At 35.5% G+C, this 21,483-nt stretch overlaps 1 protein-coding gene and 1 non-coding gene across 2 annotated transcripts in view; both read left to right on the plus strand.

Moving 5' to 3' along the window:
• The window catches only part of GABRG1 (gamma-aminobutyric acid type A receptor subunit gamma1), a 62,538-nt gene that overhangs the window by 22,779 nt on the left and 18,276 nt on the right, over positions 1-21,483 (plus strand). Inside the window, exons 3-5 of the mRNA XM_047854717.1 lie at positions 2,106-2,173; positions 19,123-19,343; positions 20,219-20,301. Of these exons, the coding sequence (XP_047710673.1) occupies positions 2,106-2,173; positions 19,123-19,343; positions 20,219-20,301 (372 nt within the window). The remainder of the gene's footprint in view (positions 1-2,105; positions 2,174-19,122; positions 19,344-20,218; positions 20,302-21,483) is intronic.
• Positions 3,813-3,897, plus strand: TRNAR-UCG (transfer RNA arginine (anticodon UCG)). Its single transcript has one exon. It is a non-coding gene; the product is annotated as a tRNA-Arg (tRNA).

The raw sequence follows: 21,483 nt of genomic DNA on the forward strand, positions 1-21,483 counted from the left end.
TTTTGTATGGTATTTATTGGCTTCATTTCATAGTCAAAAATAAATGGCAAATCATCTCAGAAGTAATCAGGCTTTATAAAGCCTTCTATAAATCATGTGACCTTATGTTTATACAAAATATAATTATTGGCTAGCAGATTGAATAACACAGTCATGTATTGTACAGGTCTACAGACCTAAAGTTTTGCATACTAAATCTACTTTTAGCAAATCTCATTTATCTTTCTAGTAAGGAAATATATATGCCACCTACTAAAATCTTTATTTGAGGAAAAACAAACTATGTAAATGTTATTATGTTTTTCTAAGTGTAGTTTAGTTTTAATCACAAATGGTAAAATTTAACATTGTTTCAAAATTCTCTAGGCACTGTTTTTGCCAAATGCCTCAATTATTCCATTGAATCTTGCTGGCGTGGGAGACCCTCTAGCTTGGAAGTTTCCAATACAGGGGCCTTGGAGCAGGATAGAGACTCTGACAGGTGGACTCAGCTATGTGTTAGAGGTGGATGTGTGTCCTGAGAGGTTGAACATAGTGTCAGAATTGTAAGAATGATAAATATTAGGCAAGAAATGGGAAATCAGATAAAATTTAGCAAGGGGAGCTGAGTAAATACTACTAAACATGCTACTTTGGTATAGAAACTTTCAATCTACAAGGTGTTTTTTTTTTCTGTTTTCTTTTGTTTGCATCATCTCTCTATAAATCTCTGTGAGGTATCTAATAGGTTTTCTTCTTGAAATGGTTTTCTTCTTATCTACTTTGTGAACGCTTTACATTCACTCCTCAACAAGTATTGGCTAAATCAATAAATGAACCCTTTATGTTTTATTTAGTAGGATAAGGAGAATAAAAGAAACTACGTGACAATGTTTTTCACGGCAAACAAAAAAGCACAATTAAATATGGTGGCATTGCAGGTGTTTATTTAATCATGTCATTTGACAACATTTAAAAGGCTGACCTGCACTACACATTTTGATAGAATATAAAAACAATGATATACAGTATATACCATTTAAGACCAACTGGAAAGACAGAAATGGTTATGTATGAAACACAATAGATGAACTCTATAGTGACATCTCTACAATATACTCTGTGAAAGTTAGATAAAAATACACCTAACTCTGGGGCACCTGGGTGGCTCAGTTGGTTGAGCATCCGACTTCGGCTCAGGTCATGATCTCACAGTCTGTGTGTTCGAGCCCCGCATCGAGCTCTGTGCTGATGGCTCAGAGTCTGGAGCCTGCTTCCGATTCTGTGTCTCCCTCTCTCTCTGTCCCTTCCCTGCTCATGCTCTGTCTCTCTCTGTCTCAAAAATAATAAAAACATAAAAAAAATACACCTAACTCTGGAGCCAACTTAAACAACCTAAAGGAATGCTGTTAACACGGGAGAAAGAAGTAACAGCAAATATTTATGAAGCTCCCCATAAGAATCAGACCTGAACGTAGATGCTTGACAGACATTATCTCTTTAATCCTCAGAACCATGCTTCAAGTCCATTGTGTGCTAGAACATGCTTATATTCGCTCACAATAGCTACTTGATATTGTCCCAAGTCTGCTTTCAGCAACTTCCCATTGGTATCCTTAAATGAGTCTCTGTGGGAATAGTCACCCATGGATATCTGTAAGAACGATAAATCAAGGCTTCCTCCCCACCCACTACTGGAGCAAGGCTGTTGTTTAACATTTACCAGCACACCATTGATATGCATTAAGTAGGATTATTTTATATTTAGCTTCTAATACCCATTCCAATTCTGAAATCCTATAATATTGCAGAAAGCAAATTATCTAGCAATTTTTATTGAATTAACTTTGTTAATTTTAATGAATGATTTAAATATTTATAACACTTTTAGGTTGTACATTAAAATATTTTAGTTAAAAGTGTTAATTTTTACATACATAATTGATTAGTAAACTGAAAGGTGTTTGTGTTTTTGTAATGGGCTATGTTTCCTCATTTTCTAATGAGGGATATTTTACTATTTAAATGGTAAATGTTATTATTTATGAAGATTTATTAAAGCTAAAATTTCTTTAACACAACTTCTGATCTTACCTTTGACCACTCCTTGTGTTGGTATTTTGCAGTGAGGCCCACAGTAATTGAAACTGATGTTTATGTAAACAGCATTGGACCAGTTGACCCCATAAATATGGTGAGTAATGAATATTAAATAATTGTCTGCCATAGAGTTCTTGAGTATATACCTTCACAAAAAAAATGGTTATGTGACTAATTCTGATAGCTAATTCTGAATGAGCTCAAGGCAACTTGTGAAATTACTGTGTGCCAGGTTCAGGGACTAGAGCTAGAATATTCCATATCTATGACTGTGTAGTCTGTTATTCCGAAGTGCTGTGTTTGGTAGGAGCGATGCCAAGGCATAAAAAATTATCTGTAGAAATCTGGAAAGAGAACCAGAAGGACTGAAGGGAAAACAGAGAAGAAAAGGACTTATTGGGAGAGTGGAGAGCACACACAGAGTCATGGAGAAATGAAACAACCTAACAGGATCAGGGGAACTTCCAGCAGTTTGATAACACTGGAACATAAGGTGATATGTGAGGAAGTGAGGCTGAAAGATGCTTAAGGTCTTTATTAAAGATAGTCTTCCAAGCCATAACAGAAGGCCGTGTGTTGCATGAATTATATCCACTTGGATCAGAGAAATGACTGGAAGCTTTTCATCAGGAGGGTATGTGGATGTATATTTTAATAGATCACCATTATAACAGTGTAGAAGATGGGTAAGACCAGTTAAGAGAGTTAGAGAGACCACTTGAGAGGTTGCTTTAATCTGGGCAACAGATCTTCTATTCTGGGGCAATCTAAAATTCATATTCTGAGGGAGTAGGGCTTAGGGCTTTAACATATAAATTTTAGGGTGACACAATTCAGCCCATAACACCACCTAAAGATAATTCTTAAGACTGCTGATTTACTCTCTTACTTCATTTATCCATTAGTACAACAGTCAAATCATGTCTTTATTATAGATCTTAACCACTTTTTTATCTGAATAACCATCATGCCTAACAATTGCCTGTGTCTGCTGATTCCTACAGTATTACTGTGAGCCCCAGGTTTTCTCTCACTTAATATGATGTTCACGCAATTGTCATTAGCTTTCACAGCTGCCTGCATTGACTACTGTACTGACAGTATTTTGGCCACACCATAACTGACATCCTTGTCTCCTTGTTGCAAATGAATATGAATTGGCTGTGGAAAGAAGTTGAATGTGAGAATCCGAAATGAGGAGCTAACTCTCAGGAAAAAGAGCTAGAACAAGTATTTGTCAGAAATTAGCTAAACCTCTGAGAGATGGGAAAAACAATCTTAAAGAGAAGGAAAGAAGGAATAAATATCAGACCGTAAGGAACACATACATTGAAAGACCTGAAAAGTGAAGTTGAGGTAGTAAATGAAACATCAAAGCTGGCAACAAAAAGAAGATAAAACAGTGGCAAAGAAACCAAGGAAAAAGGAAGCTCTAATAAGTTTTTGAGTATTAGCTCTGCCCAAATCGAATTCCTAAACAAATAGTTGATTTTTGTAAAGATGAAGCATTCTATATACTTGTGTGTATCAACATTATGTAAATTTGATTACCAAAATGCTCATTTTCTCCTTAGGAGAATCTTACATAATGTTTAATTCTAATTAACCAATGCTTAAAGAAAACAACCCTACTGCAGTTTATGGAAGGCTACGTTTTCTGAACTGTGTGTGTTTTGTCTTGGGCTCTTGTTTTCAATTTGTTGAATTCATTTTAAAAATGTGGTCATTGGGGCGCCTGGGTGGCTCAGTCGGTTAAGCGTCTGACTTCGGTTCAGGTCATGATCTCATGGTCCGTGGGTTCGAGCCCCACGTCGGGCTCTGTGCTGACAGCTCAGAGCCTGGAGCCTGCTTCAGATTCTGTGTCTCCCTCTCTCTCTGACCCTCCCCCATTCATGCTCTATCTCTCTCTGTCTCAAATAAACATTAAAAAAAATTTTTAAAAAATAAATATTTAAAAATGTGGTCATTAAAATAAAGAGAAATAGGATTTAAGGCTTTGTTAGTATTCCAGAGATGTTTTGACAAGAATGGCTACTGAGAGGCTTCTATGGTGTTTTTGTGTATAAAAGTTTCATAGGATTAAAGATTTAGTTTTCCCAGTAGGGCAAACTACACACATGTAACCCTGGCCAGTGATAGTTTTTTAAAAAGCTAATTAAATGAAGTTGCTATTTAAACTGGTGATACTAAAAGCACATACGAGGGGAAAAAAAACACATGGAATAATTGATAATGTTTATTAAAAGGGAAACATTGTCATACTGGGGATTAATAAGAAGCAGTTTACCTGGAAGTCTGTTTTATCTAAACAATGCAGGAAAATTAGAATTCAGTTTTCATAAAATGAACAAAATTGCTTTGAATGTGAGTGTCCTAGAGCAAGCAGACTTGAGTGTAATTAAGCAAGTAGGAGGAGAGGGTGTTCTTTTTTTTCCCCTGTTAACTACTCACAAATTTAAGTTACTGGTAAGGAACAAAATTAATGTAATAGTTTAATGGTTTTATTTGTTTTAATTAGCCAAAATTTGGTTTCATGTACAACGGTTATTTCTTTTTCAGCTTGGCTATATAAAATGGTATCTCTGTAAATTACTGAGAAGACCTAAAACATTATTCTACAGTAAGATATATTTTTCCTTTTTTCTTTTTCATGGTTAGATTAATGGTTTCAATTTTGGTTTCACTATCAAAACTTAGGATATTCAGTAATTGACCACTGAAGAAATTAGTCAATAAATAGATTATTTCTATAGTTTACATTTAAATTCAAAATGAGTAACAGAGGCATTAATGAAGACTGAACAAAAATAAAGTAACTTGGATAAAGGCTGTTCAACTACTTGTGCTCTAATTAAAACTCAGTAATTTATGAGCACAACAGTGTATAAAATTGTTGAATCACTATATTGTACACTTGAAACTAATATAACACCATATATTAACTATACTGGAGTTAAAATTAAAAAAAAAACCTGAATAATAATAAACAACCTTAAAAAGAAAGAGAACAAAAACATACAATTGGAATTAAAGGAAAAATAATGTTAAAAGAGGTTATTAGCCTGGAATTAAAATGTGTTTTAACCTCTTCATTTTGGGGGCTTTGGGAAAATTATGAGTTGTTACTCTTCTGAATAAATATCTCAGGATAATGTAACAATACCAGCTTACCCTCTGATAGCTAAGACAGCATTCAACGCGTGCAGCAATTCTCTGACTCAAAGGGAAATCACTAAGAGTTCTAGGCAATCCAGGATGACGTTATGGGTATCTAACAGGAGGGTAAGCACAAGGGGGATAAGTACAGAAACAGTCATAGGTGAAAATTCCAGGTATAGTTTGGAGGGAAAGACCAAGCAGGCACTGCACCAGGTGGTGGAGATGGGCTGGGGAATTGCGCAGGCAGGCACCATGATCTCCCTGGAAAACAAGCTCACCTTTTTCACTGAGGACCACTCCCACATCTTCACCTTTGGCGGATACAACCTCCAACCCCTGTGGCGACTCTATCTTTGGTCTGGCCCCCATGGCGAGCGACACGGACCAGAAGCCCTCCAGTGCCATCCTGTGTGGCAATGGGCCTGGCTACAAGGTGGTAGGCGTAAGAGAATGTTTCCATAGTGGATTATACTCACAACAAACACCAGGCTCAATCTGCCGTGCCCCTGTGCCCTTAGACCCATGGCAGGGAAGATGTAGTGGTCTTCGCCAAGGGCCCCACCTGCTGCATGGCAATCATAAGCAGAACTACTTTCCCCACACAATGGTTTATGTGGCCTGCGTCGGTAACAACCACGACCACTGTGCTTTGGCCAGCTGGAGAAGCAGATCCTCTTCAGGCCTCCTGCTCCTTCTGCTGGCCCTGCTCTCCTGGGCATTTTATTTTGAGGGCCCAGGGCCTGGGCCCCCACCAGCCTGTGACAGATGGCCAGTCTTCCTCTCTCAGTGCTGCCCACTGCCTGGGAGACCACACCTCAAGAACCGGGTAGGCGGGAGGCTTCACAGCCTCTACAGCTGCCAGGAAGAGGACCCAGGAAACCAAAGACTGCTGCCTGCCTCACTCTCCTCTGGAATTTTTCACTGGAGCCAGACCAGTTCCTGGCCTCCAGCCTTTGCTCCCCTCCCTCCCTGCTGCCCCTTTGACCAACAGAGTAGGTTTCTCTTGGGTAGTCAGAGAATACAGACTGCAGAAATTCTCAAAGCATCTTATTTTCCTAGCAGACATATTTCTCCAGACCTGGAAGCCCTGGAGATTCCATGGAACATTTCGGATCTGACCTTTCCACTCCCCTCACCTCTAGAACCACCAGGTCTCACCATGCTCATGTCCCAACCTGCAGGGGAGAGAAAATCCTTCTCTGCAGGATGGGCAGTTTGCTCACTCACTTTCCAAGGCCCAGGAATGAGTGAACTCCTGGGACTGGCCATCCAACCCCAGAGTGGCAGGGCTGGGAAGAGCAGCCTGGAGAAGTAGGCACTGCCCAGCTCTTAACATCCATGCCCACTCCTCTCTGAAGCGACACTCGTGTTTGGAATGGCAGTAACTTATTTTCTCTTTTTGGTGTTGGTTAAAAGGGAATACAAACCATTTAAATAAAACTTTCCAAATATTTCTGAGGCAACAAAAAAAAAAAAAAAAGGAAAGAAAATTACAGGTATAATTTGGATGTGACTTTACTTATAGAAACCGGTGCACCCTTATATAGTTCAATATTAAGAGATAATCTCGGTTATCTTGAAGAAATGTATTTATATTTAACAATTTTAAGTTTATTTGTTTGGTTTGTACGATATTTTAAGGCTTGTTTCCATGGTTTTAATTTTTTAACTTCTGCATATTATATTAATTTTTTGGCATTTGTTACCCTAAAATCTATTTATTTCATAAGCTTTGTCTTAAAAACAATATAAAATTTAGGAACTTTTTGATTGAACACTAGCAAATATAAAATTATAAACAAACAAATGTTATTCTCATCTTTATGCTTCTTTGATCCAGTGTGCTCATTTGCCCCATAAGTGAGAAGTTAAAGCTCTAAGATTAAGAAATTAAATTAATAGCTGAATATCTAAAAGTTATTAAAATAATATTATTATTATTTGATGTAAACAAATACATTTTCATTTTTATTTTGTGGTTTTGTTTATCATGCATTTATTTCCTGCCTGTATTATGACAGTTGGTGCATTGGCTACTAAGTTATAAAAGATAAGACCGTTTTCCTTCAGAGAAGCATAAATCCTAATGGAGAAGATGGCTAAAAAATGCAAATCAGATCACTACAGAAGGGGGAGTACCCAAAAGAATGCTGTGTATGAACCCATATGTATTTAAGTTACAAATGGTGACCTTATACTATTTATGTATGTATGTGTGTATGTATTTGTTTATTGTTATTTATTTATTTTTGAGAGAGAGAGAGAGAGAGACAGCAGGGGAGGAGCACAGAGCAAGGGGGCTTTATGTACATAGTATTACCAAATGCTGCAATATTATATATATTGTTTTATAACTTTGTATATTTGCACTTATTATATCATGACTGTTATTCCATTAATTATTTTTTTAAATACCATTAAATGTCGCATAATATTTGGGAATGTATTTGTGCCATAATATATTAATAATCCATTATTTAACATTTCGAATGTTCCCACTTTATTGTGATTAAGGAGGTGCATATTTTGAATTCTTTTCTAATGATATGCCTCATGGTAGAGACTCTGGGCTAGCTACAATTTGAGTCCTTTATGAATTAGTAAATATAGAATGTTGTAGAATGTGCCTGTACTTCTTGGTAGTTCTGGCCTCAAGCTAGGCTTTAAGAGGGAAAGTTCTGGCAGAATGAGGGTCTAGATAGTATGTTTCAACTTGTGACTTTCACACATGTGATTAAAAGCTGTTTTTGGCCTTGCTTTCTTCTTCCCAGCTGCTCTAAGGCACTTTTTCATTCGTTATGGTAGATTCAAACATATCTCTGGATTCCTCCTTTTTTCACCCCTTTGTTTAAAACTGAATTATTTGAGTTATTTGGTACCTACCAAGGGCTTTCAATACTGAACCCAAAGTTAACAGGCAACCACTTGAAAAAAATTGTTTTGTATCTCAATATAAAATGTATTTATAGGAGAATAGTGATATGTGTTAATGCTTTGCTAATAATATAAAAACATAACCAAACAATAAACGTCTAGGAAAAGGCAGTTTTGTACATGTAGTGGTACTTTAGCAATGGCCTACGTTAACTTCAAGGGGTTACTATTTCCTCATTTTAGAAGATTACTTTCTAAAATTGTGTAGAGGTACATATTTTAGTTGAATGTTAAAAACCATACTTCTCTTAAATACACACACACACAAGTTCTGCTATGCTGTTTAATAAAGGGAGCTTGTATTTAGAAAGATGGCAGTCTACATGGTTCAGTTTGAGAGAAAACTACACAAATCTTCCCATTCGTAGATATCAACTCCAAAGTGTGCCCAAATGTCCTCAGCTTCTGCAATTAAAGATCTATTATTCTGTATAGCAAGGGTGTCTCTCTTTCTGTCTTTTTCTTATTTTCTTCTACTTTTTTCTTCCCTATGCAAAAGCCTAGTCAATATAGTATAGAAATGCATTGAGGAAGGGCTAGAATCTTGGCAATATTTTCCAACCCTGTATTACCGAAACTGTATATAAATACCTTTTTTAAAGAAAAATCCAAATTCTCAGCCATTGTTCCAAGAGACTTCGGTTAAGTAATTCATGACAGGGATCTGGAATCAGAAATTTGAAGTGTTCTTCAAAAACTTCTAGTCAACCAGGTTTGGCAGCCACAGCCTGAAGCCATATCCAACAATCAGAAATTAAATGGGATTAAATGAAAGTAACAAAAACACCTACAGAAGTATTTTTATGGGAGGAAGGGTCATTGAAAGATGACACGTCCATTTCAGTCTTTATCCTAGCTTATGTTTAAAAATTTTAAAGTTAATTTCTAACATTTTATAACATTCTCATGATCAACAATGTTCTCATGATCACTGGACTTTAGAGCTCAGAAAGATCATAATAATGATCTTGCCTTGTGCCCTCATTTTTCCAGTGAGACAGAATAAGTGACTTGGTCAGCATTATATTCTAGAAAGTCACAGCTTGGGACTATAGTATGATTTCCTGATTCCATCCAGCCAGTGGATATTCTCACTGCAATATACCCTTTCAGTATCAGTATCCATTCTGTTATCTAACATGTATTTAAAATTGTGCATATAATTCAAAGAAATGTCTTATCTCTTATTCAATGTGTTATTTGTTCATTTTTTAGTAGAAAGGATTTTAATAAAATACTAAAGCTTTAGGTCTTAAATTGGCAGTGAATATGAATGAACATCAATTGCTCTACAATTTAATTAAAATGTGAAAGGAGAAAAACTTGTATAAATGTCTTGACATTTGATGTTTTGCTAAAATGTAAATTATGGCAAATTTCTATAATGGGAATTCTGCAAATTATGTGCTAAGCCTTGGATTTTCTAATAACACTCAGCTTTGTGATATGCACAATTATACCCAAACTATTCAGGTAAACACTGGAAGTCAGTGCTTCTAAAACAGTACACACAATGCCATTCTAGCAGCATACGACAGTGTCAGAAAATTCATTTTCTGCATTAAGAATATGGACAATGGAAATAATCTATAAAGTGGTAATTAATATAAATAATGTAATTATTTATAATGTAATAATAAAATAAATAATTTAATATAAATAATGTAATTATTTATAATGTAATAATAAAATTATTATTATTTATAATAAAGCAATTAATATAAATAAGACATGAGACATGTAGATTCTTTCTAAATACAGTATTCCATCTTGCTTAGATAGGAAGAATAATTCTTACAGCAAGAAATGCTTTTTTCAGCTTTATTGAGGTGTAATTGACAAAAATGTATATATTTAAGGTGCACCACTTGGTGTTTTGATGTATATATACCTTGTGAAGTGATCAGCGTAATTAAGCTAATGACATATCCATCACCTCAGAGTTACTTTTTTTTTCTTTTTTTCCTTTTCCTTTTCCTTTTCCTTTTCCTTCTCCTTCTCCTTCTTTTTCTTTTTCCTTTACTCTTTCCTTTTCTCTATGTGTGTGTGTGTGTATGTGTGTGTGTACGTGTTGAGAGCATTTAAGAACTATCCTTTTGGGGCACCAGGGTGGCTCAGTCCATTGAGTGTCTAATTCTTGGTTTCAGCTCAGGTCATGATCTCACAGTTTCATGAGTTCAACCCCTATGTGGGGCTCCTACACTGGCAGCAGAGGGCCTGCTTGCAATCCTCAGTCTCTCTCTGGGACTACCCCACTTGCACTGTCTCTGTCTCTCTCAAAATAAATAAATAAACTTAAAAAAAGAGAAAGACCTGTCCTCTTGGGTTGTCTGGGTGGCTCAGTCAGTTAAGTGTTCATCTCTTGATTTGGGCTTAGGTCATGATCTCAGAGTTCCTGAGATTGAGCCCCATGTCAGGCTCTGCATTGATCGCCTGTAGCCTGCTTGGGATTCTCTCTCCCCTTCTATCTCTGCCCCTTCCCATCTTATGCTCACTCTCTCACTCTCTCAAAATAAATGAATAAACTCAAAACAAAATCTATCTTCTTAACAAATTTCAAGTATACTATTGTTAACGAATATATTTTTAATACAGTGTAGTTACAGATGCAGGAATACTTGTCACACTCAGACCACAGACAAAAAATCTAGCCATCTCGCATTGAACCAATCAATGGCATTTTGCACATGTAGATGGAAAACAGATGGTTCATTGGTGATAGGGCTTCTCTAGGAAGCAGAGCCCTCATTTGAATGCCAATCCTCTGTTGCAGGGAATTCCTTACCATGCTTTTAAATGTTTATTTTTGAGAGAGAAAGAGAGAGAGGGAGAAAGTGTGTGTATCGGGGGTGAGGGGCAGAGAGAGAGTGGGACACAGGATTCAAAGCAGGCCAAGCACTGACCGCAAAGAACAGAGAGCCTGATGCAGGGCTCAAACTCATGAGCTGTGAGATCATGACCTGAGCCAAAATTGGACACTTAACCTACTGAGCCATCCAGGTGCCCCTACCATGCTTTTAAGAGTACCCATGATGATTATTTCTTTCTAGATGTCATGATATGTATTTATAGGTTTCCCATTTAGAATGTAACCTTCTCTCACATGTTGACCTATATTTGTATGACTTTAGTTTAGATCAAAGACCTGTAACTATGAACTTAGCCATGAATTTATGAGATTTTGGCCTAATTCTTGAAGATTAATTCAAATGCATTGTAGACACCAGGGAGGTGTCTACATTTATTCCATAAACAACTATTTATTGTCTTTTATATGCCAGATGCTGTTTTTCAGCTTTGAGTTTACAGGTCTGATTCTGCTTTTTATTGTTTGTTGATTCATTTGTTTTGTTTTTTAGAGTCCACATCTAAGTGAAATCATATGGTATTTTGTCTTTCTCTGTCTGGTTTATTTCACTTAGTATACCTTTTAGTCCCACCCATATTGTCACAAATAGCAAGATTTCATCCTTTATATATGGCTAGGTAGCATTCCATAGTGTGTGTGTGTGTGTGTGTGTGTGTGTGTGTTTGTATGTGTGTGTATACATATATATACATATGACATCTTTATTCATTCATCATTCAATGACACAAGCTGCTTGTATATCTTGGCTATTGTAAATAATGCTGCAATAAGCATAGAGATGCATATGTCTTTTCAAATTAGTGTTTTCATTTTCTTTGGGTAAATACCTAGGGGTGGAATTATGAGATCATATGGTATATCTATTTTTAATTTTTTGAAGAAGCTCCATATTATTTCTACAGTGGCTATACCAACTTAGATTCTTGCCAACAATGCACAAGGGTGGGAGGTATATAGAGGTTGGACAAAATGAGTAAAGCGGAGTGGGAGATATAGTCTTCCAGTTTTGGAATGAATATGACATGGGAATAAAAGGTACTACATAGGGAATATAGTCAATGGTATTGTAATAGCGTTGCATGGTGACAGAAGGTAGCTACACTTGTGTTGAGCATAGCAAATCATATACAGGCGTTAAATCATTATGTGGTATGCTTGCAATTAGTGTACTATTGTGTGTCAACTGTACTTCAATTAAAAAATAAAAAAAAATAAAAGAAGAATGCATGCTAAACAAGAGTTTAGGTTATAGTATTGGATAATCAAACACCCTTTGTCCTCATGGAGCTTATATTCTAGTTGGGGCAACACTATAAAATAAGTAAATATACAACATATTAAGTGATAACTAATAAAATATAGAGAAGTGAAGCAGAGCACTTGGTAGAGAGAGTCAGGATGATGGGAAGGTTTTAGTGTATGCAGTATACAAGGGAAACATCACTCATTAGGTGACATTTGAATAGAAATCAACAGTGTTCAAGAAGAAAGTCATGCAGATATCTGGAGAGTGCTTTGTCAGAGGCAATAGCAGGAGTAAAGGCTCTGAGAAGTGCATGGAACAGCAAGGAGAACAGTAGTGTTTGTAGTAAAATTAAGAAGAGTTAAAAGAGGTAGAAGTTGTAATTAGGGTTCAGATCATCTGGAATTCTAAATACATTTAAAGGTTGTAGTGTATTTTTTTTTGTCTGAATGAGTGTGAGAATGTGATAGAAAAGTGTTGATCCACAGGAGTGATAATGATATGACTTAATGTTTTCAGTGAGACCACTATCCTTCTGAATGAAGGACTAAGTATAAGAGAACAGTTGTGGAAGCAGGGAAATTAGTTATAAGTAATTGCAATAATTAAGGAAAAAGTTGGTGGTGAAGCAAATCAGAAGTTACCAGATCCTGGAAGTAATTTGAAAATGGTGATTCCAGGGTATTTTGATAGACCAGATGTGGAGTTTTAGAGAAAAAGAGGAGTCAAGTATAACTCCAAGATTTTTTTACTTTAACTCAGAAGGATAAAGTTGTCACTTGATGAGATGGAGAAAAGATACAAGATTTTTTTGTTTTGTTTTGTAGGATAATGGAGATCAAGAGTTCTGTTTTGAAACTTTAAACATGAGGTGTCTGTTAACCAATCCAGATGAAAATGTTAAGGAGGCAGTTACACATACACGTTGGGATTTCCGGGGAAGCAGCTGTATATGGAATGTAGCTTTTGCAATTTTCAGGCCATATACGTGATACTTATAGTCACGAGATTGGATGAGATTACCTTGGGAGTAAAGAGAAGGGAACAGAGTGGTGCTAAACTAGGGCACGGCATTGCTCAGGCAGATTAAAGATGTAGAGGGACTAGCAAAGGAGACGGAGAAAGAGTGGCCACTGAAATAGGAAAAAAAACAACTCAACTGGTGTCCCAAGTTTTGAGTGGGCCAGATATTTCATGAAACAGAAACTGATTAACTGATTCAAATTCTGCAAATGAACTAATAATATGAATATTTAGAATAAATTAGTTTTCCGACTTGGAATATTGGTATTAGAACTGGCAGTCTCTATACATGAAGAAATTTCTTCAAAAATAAAACTATGTCTATAAAATGTTCACATCTTCCAGAGGAGGCATTGCATGGCTTTGTCTTATAATCCCTGTAAATTGGATTGTTTGCAAAAGCCCTGTTGCCCCCTTTTAAAAATGCTAAGAAGAGGGTGCCTGGGTGGCTCAGTTGGTTAAGCATCCAAATGTCAGTTTCCGCTCAGGTCATGAGCTCACAGTTCTGTGAGTTTGAGCCCTGCATCAGGCTCTGCACTGATGGTGTGGAGCCTACTTGGGATTCTCTCTCTCACTCTCTCTGCCTCTTTCTCTCTCAAAATAAATAAATAAATAAACTTTTAAAAAATAAAAATGCTATGAAGTCTTTCCTTTATTATTATGACCATAATATTATAGTATGCTTACCGTGTGTGAAATCATTATTTTAAGTAATTTACATTAAATATTAGCAAGAACCTTATGTACTAAACTCTGTATTATCCCGATTCAAGAGGAGGAAGAGAGCCATAAAGAGCTGAGAAATTTGGAGTACCTGGATGGCTCAGTCAGTTAAATGCATCTAACTCCTGATTTTGGCTGGAGTCATGATCTCATGAATGTGAGAGTGAGCCCTGCGTTAGGCTGGGCCCGGGGTGTGGAGGTTGATTGAGAGTCTCTCTCTCTCCTTCTGCCCCCCGCCCCAGCTCACACGCGTGTGCACACACACACACACACACACACACACACTTCCTCTCTCTCAAACAGACAAGCAAAAAAGAAAAAAAGAAAGAAAAGAAAAAAAAAAGAAAAGAAAAAGCTGAGAAATTTACTTAAGGTCAACTAAAAATTATTATATTCAGAAGTCAAGCCCTAGAAGTCTTCCCCAAAGTGCCATTCACCCCACGATCACTACACCAAATTGCCCCTTTTTAAATGCAGTCTCACCTCATGGGTTCAGAATAGTCCAATTATGCATACTGAAAATAATTTGGGTTTCTCTTGATTATATATCAGATTCCTCACTTGGCTGCTTTTTCTCCAGCCATTTATGTTTCTGTTTTGGTGCTCGATGCAGTGCTATAGTGAATCCGGAGAATCTTTCTTTTGCCTTCCAGATTGTCTTTGTATCTCACTTCAGCTCCCTGTGTGGCAGACATGTCTGTTCCTCTTTTATATCCATCTCAGAAAAACGTGGTGATGTTAAACATCGTTTTGATGCCTATGCATTGGGGAAGTTCCTAGAATTTTTTCAAGAAATTGTCCTTCCATGTGATATTTGGTATCAGTTGCTCATAATTTTGATAAAATTTCACAAGACATGCATAACTATGGAAGGTTGAATTCACAAATTTATAAATGTTTAGGGGACCTTATTTTCTTTTTTTATTTAAATTTTTTTTTCAACGTTTATTTATTTTTGGGGGGACAGAGAGAGACAGAGCATGAACGGGGGAGGGGCAGAGAGAGAGGGAGACACAGAATCGGAAACAGGCTCCAGGCTCTGAGCCATCAGCCCAGAGCCTGACGCGGGGCTCGAACTCACCGACTGCGAGATCGTGACCTAGCTGAAGTCGGACGCTTAACCGACTGCGCCACCCAGGCGCCAGAAAACTAGTACTTTTAATTGTGAGACACAGTGCATAACTGCAAGTCTGACCATGTGGTAAGAAGACTACAAGACATATACTTTCGTCAACTGTGCTTTGATTTGATTGAGTTAAAAATAAAATGACTCACTTCTTCGCCTTTATTCATGAATGCTGTTTTCTCAGCTAACTTGCAAGGAAAAAAGTAAGTCTCATAATGTACATTGGATCTCAAATGTTAAATGTACTGTGCCTTATTTCAAATTGTTTATCCTAGAAGCTATTGTACTTGTCCTGAGTGAATGGACATTCCTTTTCATGTTTTGTTTTTTTTCACTTATTTATTATCCAGTTAATTATAGCTTCTAAATAAGAACATGAAGAACAATAACACAGTTTGATCACTTTCTGGAAGTTGTACTAATACAAATGAGTAAACGAAATTGGATTTTTCGATTACATATAAAGTAGCAGAAACTTTAATGACCTTCTTATCTCAGTGAGGCACTTATTAAGGATTAGCAGTTTAAAAGAGCTTGAAAGTATTAGCATCTGCAAGGGGTTTAGGAAGGTTGGATTATCAAGACATATGCTCTGTATCTTTCTCTTCTTGGTCCTCGCTTGAGGGAATAATTATGAGTAGAAAAATTTTCCCATTTCCCCCAAGACTCTCTCCTGGGAGAGTTTACTCTTTAGAAATCATAACTCTTTCAATGGCAATTAGCAGTTTTATCAACAGGTATTCTAAAGAAGATCCTGTCAGCTGCTAAGCAGGATTTTCAGCTGCTTGCTAAATCCCACCCCTAGACATGTTAGTTCTCAAGCTCAGCCTTTAATGCCCTGTTAGTTAGGAATACTGCAGCCAAGTATATATCAGGTAGCATGATGTCCCCTTTACCAACCAATGTCGGAGCTTTGCGAAGCCATAGTCCTGGCAGGAATGTAAGCCTTATCCGTTATCTTAAGCAGTTTATACTGTTTGATTCCATCCAAAAATAAAAAATAATTCTGGCACATAATGTTATTAAATACTCTTTTTCGGATCCACCAGAGAAGAGACATGAGCATTCTTCTATTTGCATTTGCTTTTAAAACAGAAACCATGTCATTAACACAAGTTACAGTTAGACTCTGAGCGGTTAATTATTTGTGTCAGTCGAAGAGGCTGCTTTGATAAATCATAATTTATTCTAAAGAAAAGACATCTGGCCTGAGAAGCAGGAGGTCAGAATAGGGGTTAAAGATAACTGTTGTAAAGCTGGCCAAGGATTTTCCACAAGATTTAGGGAGAAAGTACCACTGATACTGTCTGGAAGGACCCATTTTCGCCGCCCACCCCCAATAATGCATGCCTAATCCATTCATATTCCTTAGTGAGATGATTAAGCATCTACAGAGTAAATATACTTCAGTATTATGTATTATGAGATATGTCTTGCGTTACAACTCAGCTTGAGTTGTGAACATCAGCAAGTTTGTGCCTATGGAAGGTACTTGGTTGCAAAAGAAACTTCAGCCTATATTCCACAGTACAATTTGATCCCGTGCCATTCCGTACTCAGTTGGAAAAAACTAAATCTCAGTCATCTCTCCCTCTCTAAATTTCTCTGGCAACCTCATGGCAATCAAAACTATGTGAAGGGGAGATCATGATGTGAGTGTTTTTGTGCCTAAGGACTTCAAATCTTCACATCCATGCAAAACAATTGACTGGCTAGATGCTAGATGATACTAGACACTAAATATATGGGTAGAGTATTGAATGATCACATATTACATCATTATATGGACAAATTATCCTGAGTTATTTATCTATATTTCTTAACCCCTTTATAAAGGACATTTCAACTGTGTAATGTTTAGGCCCCTGTTAGATTTAAAATACAATAAGACCTTGCATTGCAAGTAACTTGTTCTGTGAGTGTTCTGCAAGACAAGAAAACATTTCTAATAAATTTTAACTTGACAAACGAGCGATGTCCTGCAATATGAGTGGTACGTGATGTCAAACATCACAGGATCACAACTGATCCAATGGCTCTTGAAATTTGCTTTGATATACAGGTGCTTTGGATTATCAGCATGCTTCCAGAATGAATATGCTCACAAACCAAGGTTTTATTTTAACTATTAATATGTACGTGCCTTCCCCAAATTGCAACACTATTCATCTAAAATAGATAAGATGATGGTGGTTAAGGTGGTTAAGGGTACAAACTTGTAGTAAGTAGTAAATAAGCCATAGACGTCAAATGTACAATATAATTAATATAGACAATAATATACCTTAACTATATAATATGATAAATATTGCTACATTGGCAATCTTTGACAGTACAGAAATATATCAAAGTAACTTTATGTATGCTGTATGCTGTATGCCTTCAAATCATACAATGATGGGGGCACCTGGGTGGCTCAGTCAGTTGAGCGTCTGACTTTGGCTCGGTTCATGATCTCGCGGTCTGTGAGCTCGAGCCGCGCGTAGGCCTCTGTGCTGGCAGCTCAGAGACTGGAGCCTGCTTCGGATTCTGTGTCTCCCTCCTTCTCTCTCTGCCCCTCCCCCGCTCATGCTCTGTCTCTCTCTCTGTCAAAAATAAATAAACATTAAAAAAATTTTAAATTATACAATGTTACATGTCAAATTTATTCTATAAATAAAAATAAAACGTCAAAATACATAAAATAAGGTTTTCCTTTCTATTCTACATTCCTTATCTATTCTATTTCCTCTATATTCTAGTCAAGTAAATTATACTTATAAATATTCTGCTGGGAATTAGGATTTGATACAACTTTCCTAATAACAAGTTAACTCCTAGTCTGTGTACTTATTATTCTCTCTACCTTTTTAAAAAATCTTCATTCAATTGGCCAAACTCCTGATTACACTTCTCTTTCTTACACTAAACATGTCCGTCCATGTAAATTGGCCAATTGCTAGCCTTACATCGAGAGTGAGCAACCAATCTCTCCCACAAGTACATAATCACTTTCCTCAACAGCATCGATAATTACCGCATTCTTATTCATTAATTTTATCAAATCAATTTTCTTGCTTATAATGTGGCAGACATTTTGTCAGGATACGAAGGTAGGTAATACCTAATCACTTCCTCCAGGGTTCTCTCATAACCCTGGAATTTCTTATCTACAGTCGCTGATAATGGGCACAGCCTGTGCTCTAATACCAGCACCCATCAGGCTCCACTATGACCACCATTATGTATGGTTGTCGTGGATGTGGATTTTGGATTCAGCCTGTGGTGATTCAGTCTCCTTATCATTTGCTTATTACCTCTGTGATGTGGGGAGAATTATTTTACTTCTATATTGCTCAGTAAATGCGACTTAAAAATAAAGGTTATAGCAGTACCTATTTCACAGGGTTGCAGTAAGGATTTAATGACATGATACATACAAAACTCAACATACAGTGCTTGGCATGTTAAAAGCGCTTAATAAGGGTGTGTGTGTGTGCTTTGAAAATTTTGAGAACAGCGGATCTAAATAATTGTAATTAATTTTTTGGACAAAAGAAAATGTAAGGGATTTTAGGTAATTTGGTATTTGCATCTTGATTTTGTATTTATTTGTGATTTTTTTAAACTGATGCTCCATGTGAATGTCACAAAAATTGATACAATTGTTGACATTAAGGTAATTTGCTTTTATATTAAATGACTATATACTACATATTATAAAATCTTGAATAAAATTTACAAAACAATTATGAAGCCTCACTAGGAAGCAGTTATTACTAGAAATCTTGGACTTTATCTTATATGACTCAGGCAAATAATTAAAAATGAAAATTAAGGTAATGGCATATTTTTTATTTGAAAACACTGAGTTTCAGTGCTATTCACTTACAGAAATTTTATAATGTAAAAATGAAAACATCTAAAAAAAGTCTAAGTAGTGACTTTACTATATTATAAGTTGTTACCTTTCTTTTTATCTTTCAGGAATACACAATAGATATAATTTTTGCCCAAACCTGGTTTGATAGTCGTTTAAAATTCAATAGTACCATGAAAGTGCTTATGCTTAACAGTAATATGGTAGGAAAAATTTGGATTCCTGACACTTTCTTCAGAAACTCAAGAAAATCTGATGCACATTGGATAACAACTCCTAATCGTCTGCTTCGAATTTGGAATGATGGACGAGTTTTATATACTTTAAGGTAATACTGTTTTAAAAAATATAGCTGCTTTAATTTATTTTCCATACTAATATTTGGTCAAGTCATAAATTTTCCTTTTTCAGTATTACAAAGAAAGAAATATGGAGTTCCTTTCATACACTAACATCTAAAATAGCGGTATACTTTGGAAACTTTTTTTAAAGCTCAGAGTAACTAGCATATGAAAGGAATGAAAAGCAAACAAGAAAAATCTCTTGATTCCTCCCTCCTTCCCTCCCCAACTCTGCAACAAAAGAGGGTGTGGTGTGAGCATTATGTGTTTTAACCTATGGTGCAAATAGTTGAGATTTTCTCTAGGAGCCCAATCTACTATAAAATTTTCAATAATGTAATAAAACATCCTTCAGAAAGGATTAAATAAAGGTTGATGTATATAAGATTCTAGTTTATTTAATTCGTTGTCTTGAACATATCTTAACATATCTTATCAAGGATCATCCTAATCTTAAGAATCATCCTTAATGAGAAGATGTTCATGAAAACTTAAAACAATCACCTTACATAACCATGTATACTGAGTTAATTGTGTGTGAGTGTGTGTGTGTGTGTGTGTGTGTGTGTGTGTGCAATGTGTTTTTGTGATCCTGAAGTATAAAGTTTTAACCGTAAGCAGATTTACTGAAATGTATATAGTGGTAGCTTAATTGGCTAGAAAGGAAAATGTTAGAATTTTCATACTCACTTATGAATGTTACAATATTAACATTTAAAACTTTGAAGTATTATAATTATTATTATTTTCTAATATATCACAGACTGCTATTACAGGCCAAAATCATTCTTGAATATTAGACAAAGGATTTTTAATGCTTGAAATTATTTATTATTTAATATTTATTTTTTCATTTAAATAGATTGACAATTAATGCAGAATGTTATCTTCAGCTTCATAACTTTCCTATGGATGAACATTCCTGTCCGCTGGAATTTTCAAGCTGTAAGTGACAAAATGCATGATAAGTTCATAGAATTTTAGCCTCAGACCTGTTTATTTAAAAATGTAAAATAAAGTGAGATAAATGCAATTTATATAATTTTCTGAGGTGGGGATTATATTTTTCTCTCAGATAAAATAATTACAAATGACATATTTGTTTCTGGCTTTTGAATTAAAAAGTGACAATGAATGCATAGTAAATGTATATTTTATTATTTCATTCCTTACAAATTTTGGTTTTATCCTAGTGCCTTTTCTTATTTTGATTAAATAAAGTAGTCCTGAAGATAGTGTTCAAATGTTTTAATACTCCCATGAATAAAATGTTGATTCAAATTTTATTCGTCTCCCTGAGTCAAGATTTAACTTTATTACATTGGATTTTAAAATATGTTTCAAAGATTGGTTTGGTGAATAATATTTACTACATGAATACTAAATCTTTGAGACTTTAATGAGTTGGAAAAGCCAAGGTAGAAATAAGTTTATTTTATTTGAAAGAAATATTGAAATACAGAGAAATGATTAGAACCAAGTAATTTTGATATAAAAATATTTTATTTCAAGAAAATAATTGTTACCTTTCTATATGAATATCAATTCTATTTCATAATTACTGACATATTTACATATATATCTTCTAAAAGGTTTTTCTAGACAATATATAAATGAGTAAGTCTTAAAAACATGTAAAATGATTTTAAGAAATATAATTGCCTATATCCACAAATTGTCTAGTACTATTTTCCTTCTATTGAAATTTGACTTCTTTGTATATTACATACTAAAATCTATTCACACTACATTTTATGTATTCACAAGTATTATCCTGCTTCTTCACTCACAAAAATCCCCAAATATCTCTTGTTGCTTTTATTGGATTTTCTTGACTTTTCTTAATGATTTGTGTCATATTAAAATATCCTTTTAAAGTTATAATCTATCTCACTGGCCAAATCATACCAAAGACTTGATGAATACAACATTCAAAGAATAGTTGATATGAAAATATTTGAAAATGTAGCAATTATTGTACTTGCCTCTGGATACCATGACTACATCTTTGGTGTGATATCTCTTTGACTATGATTTGGAAATTAACTGTTGGAAATTAATACTCTATCCTTGTGAATTCAATTGGTTGTCACCTATATAAACATAATGATCACAGCTAACTTTTTT

This window comes from Prionailurus viverrinus, chromosome B1 (assembly GCF_022837055.1).
Source record: "Prionailurus viverrinus isolate Anna chromosome B1, UM_Priviv_1.0, whole genome shotgun sequence".
In the NCBI taxonomy this organism is placed as follows: Eukaryota; Metazoa; Chordata; class Mammalia; order Carnivora; family Felidae; genus Prionailurus; species Prionailurus viverrinus.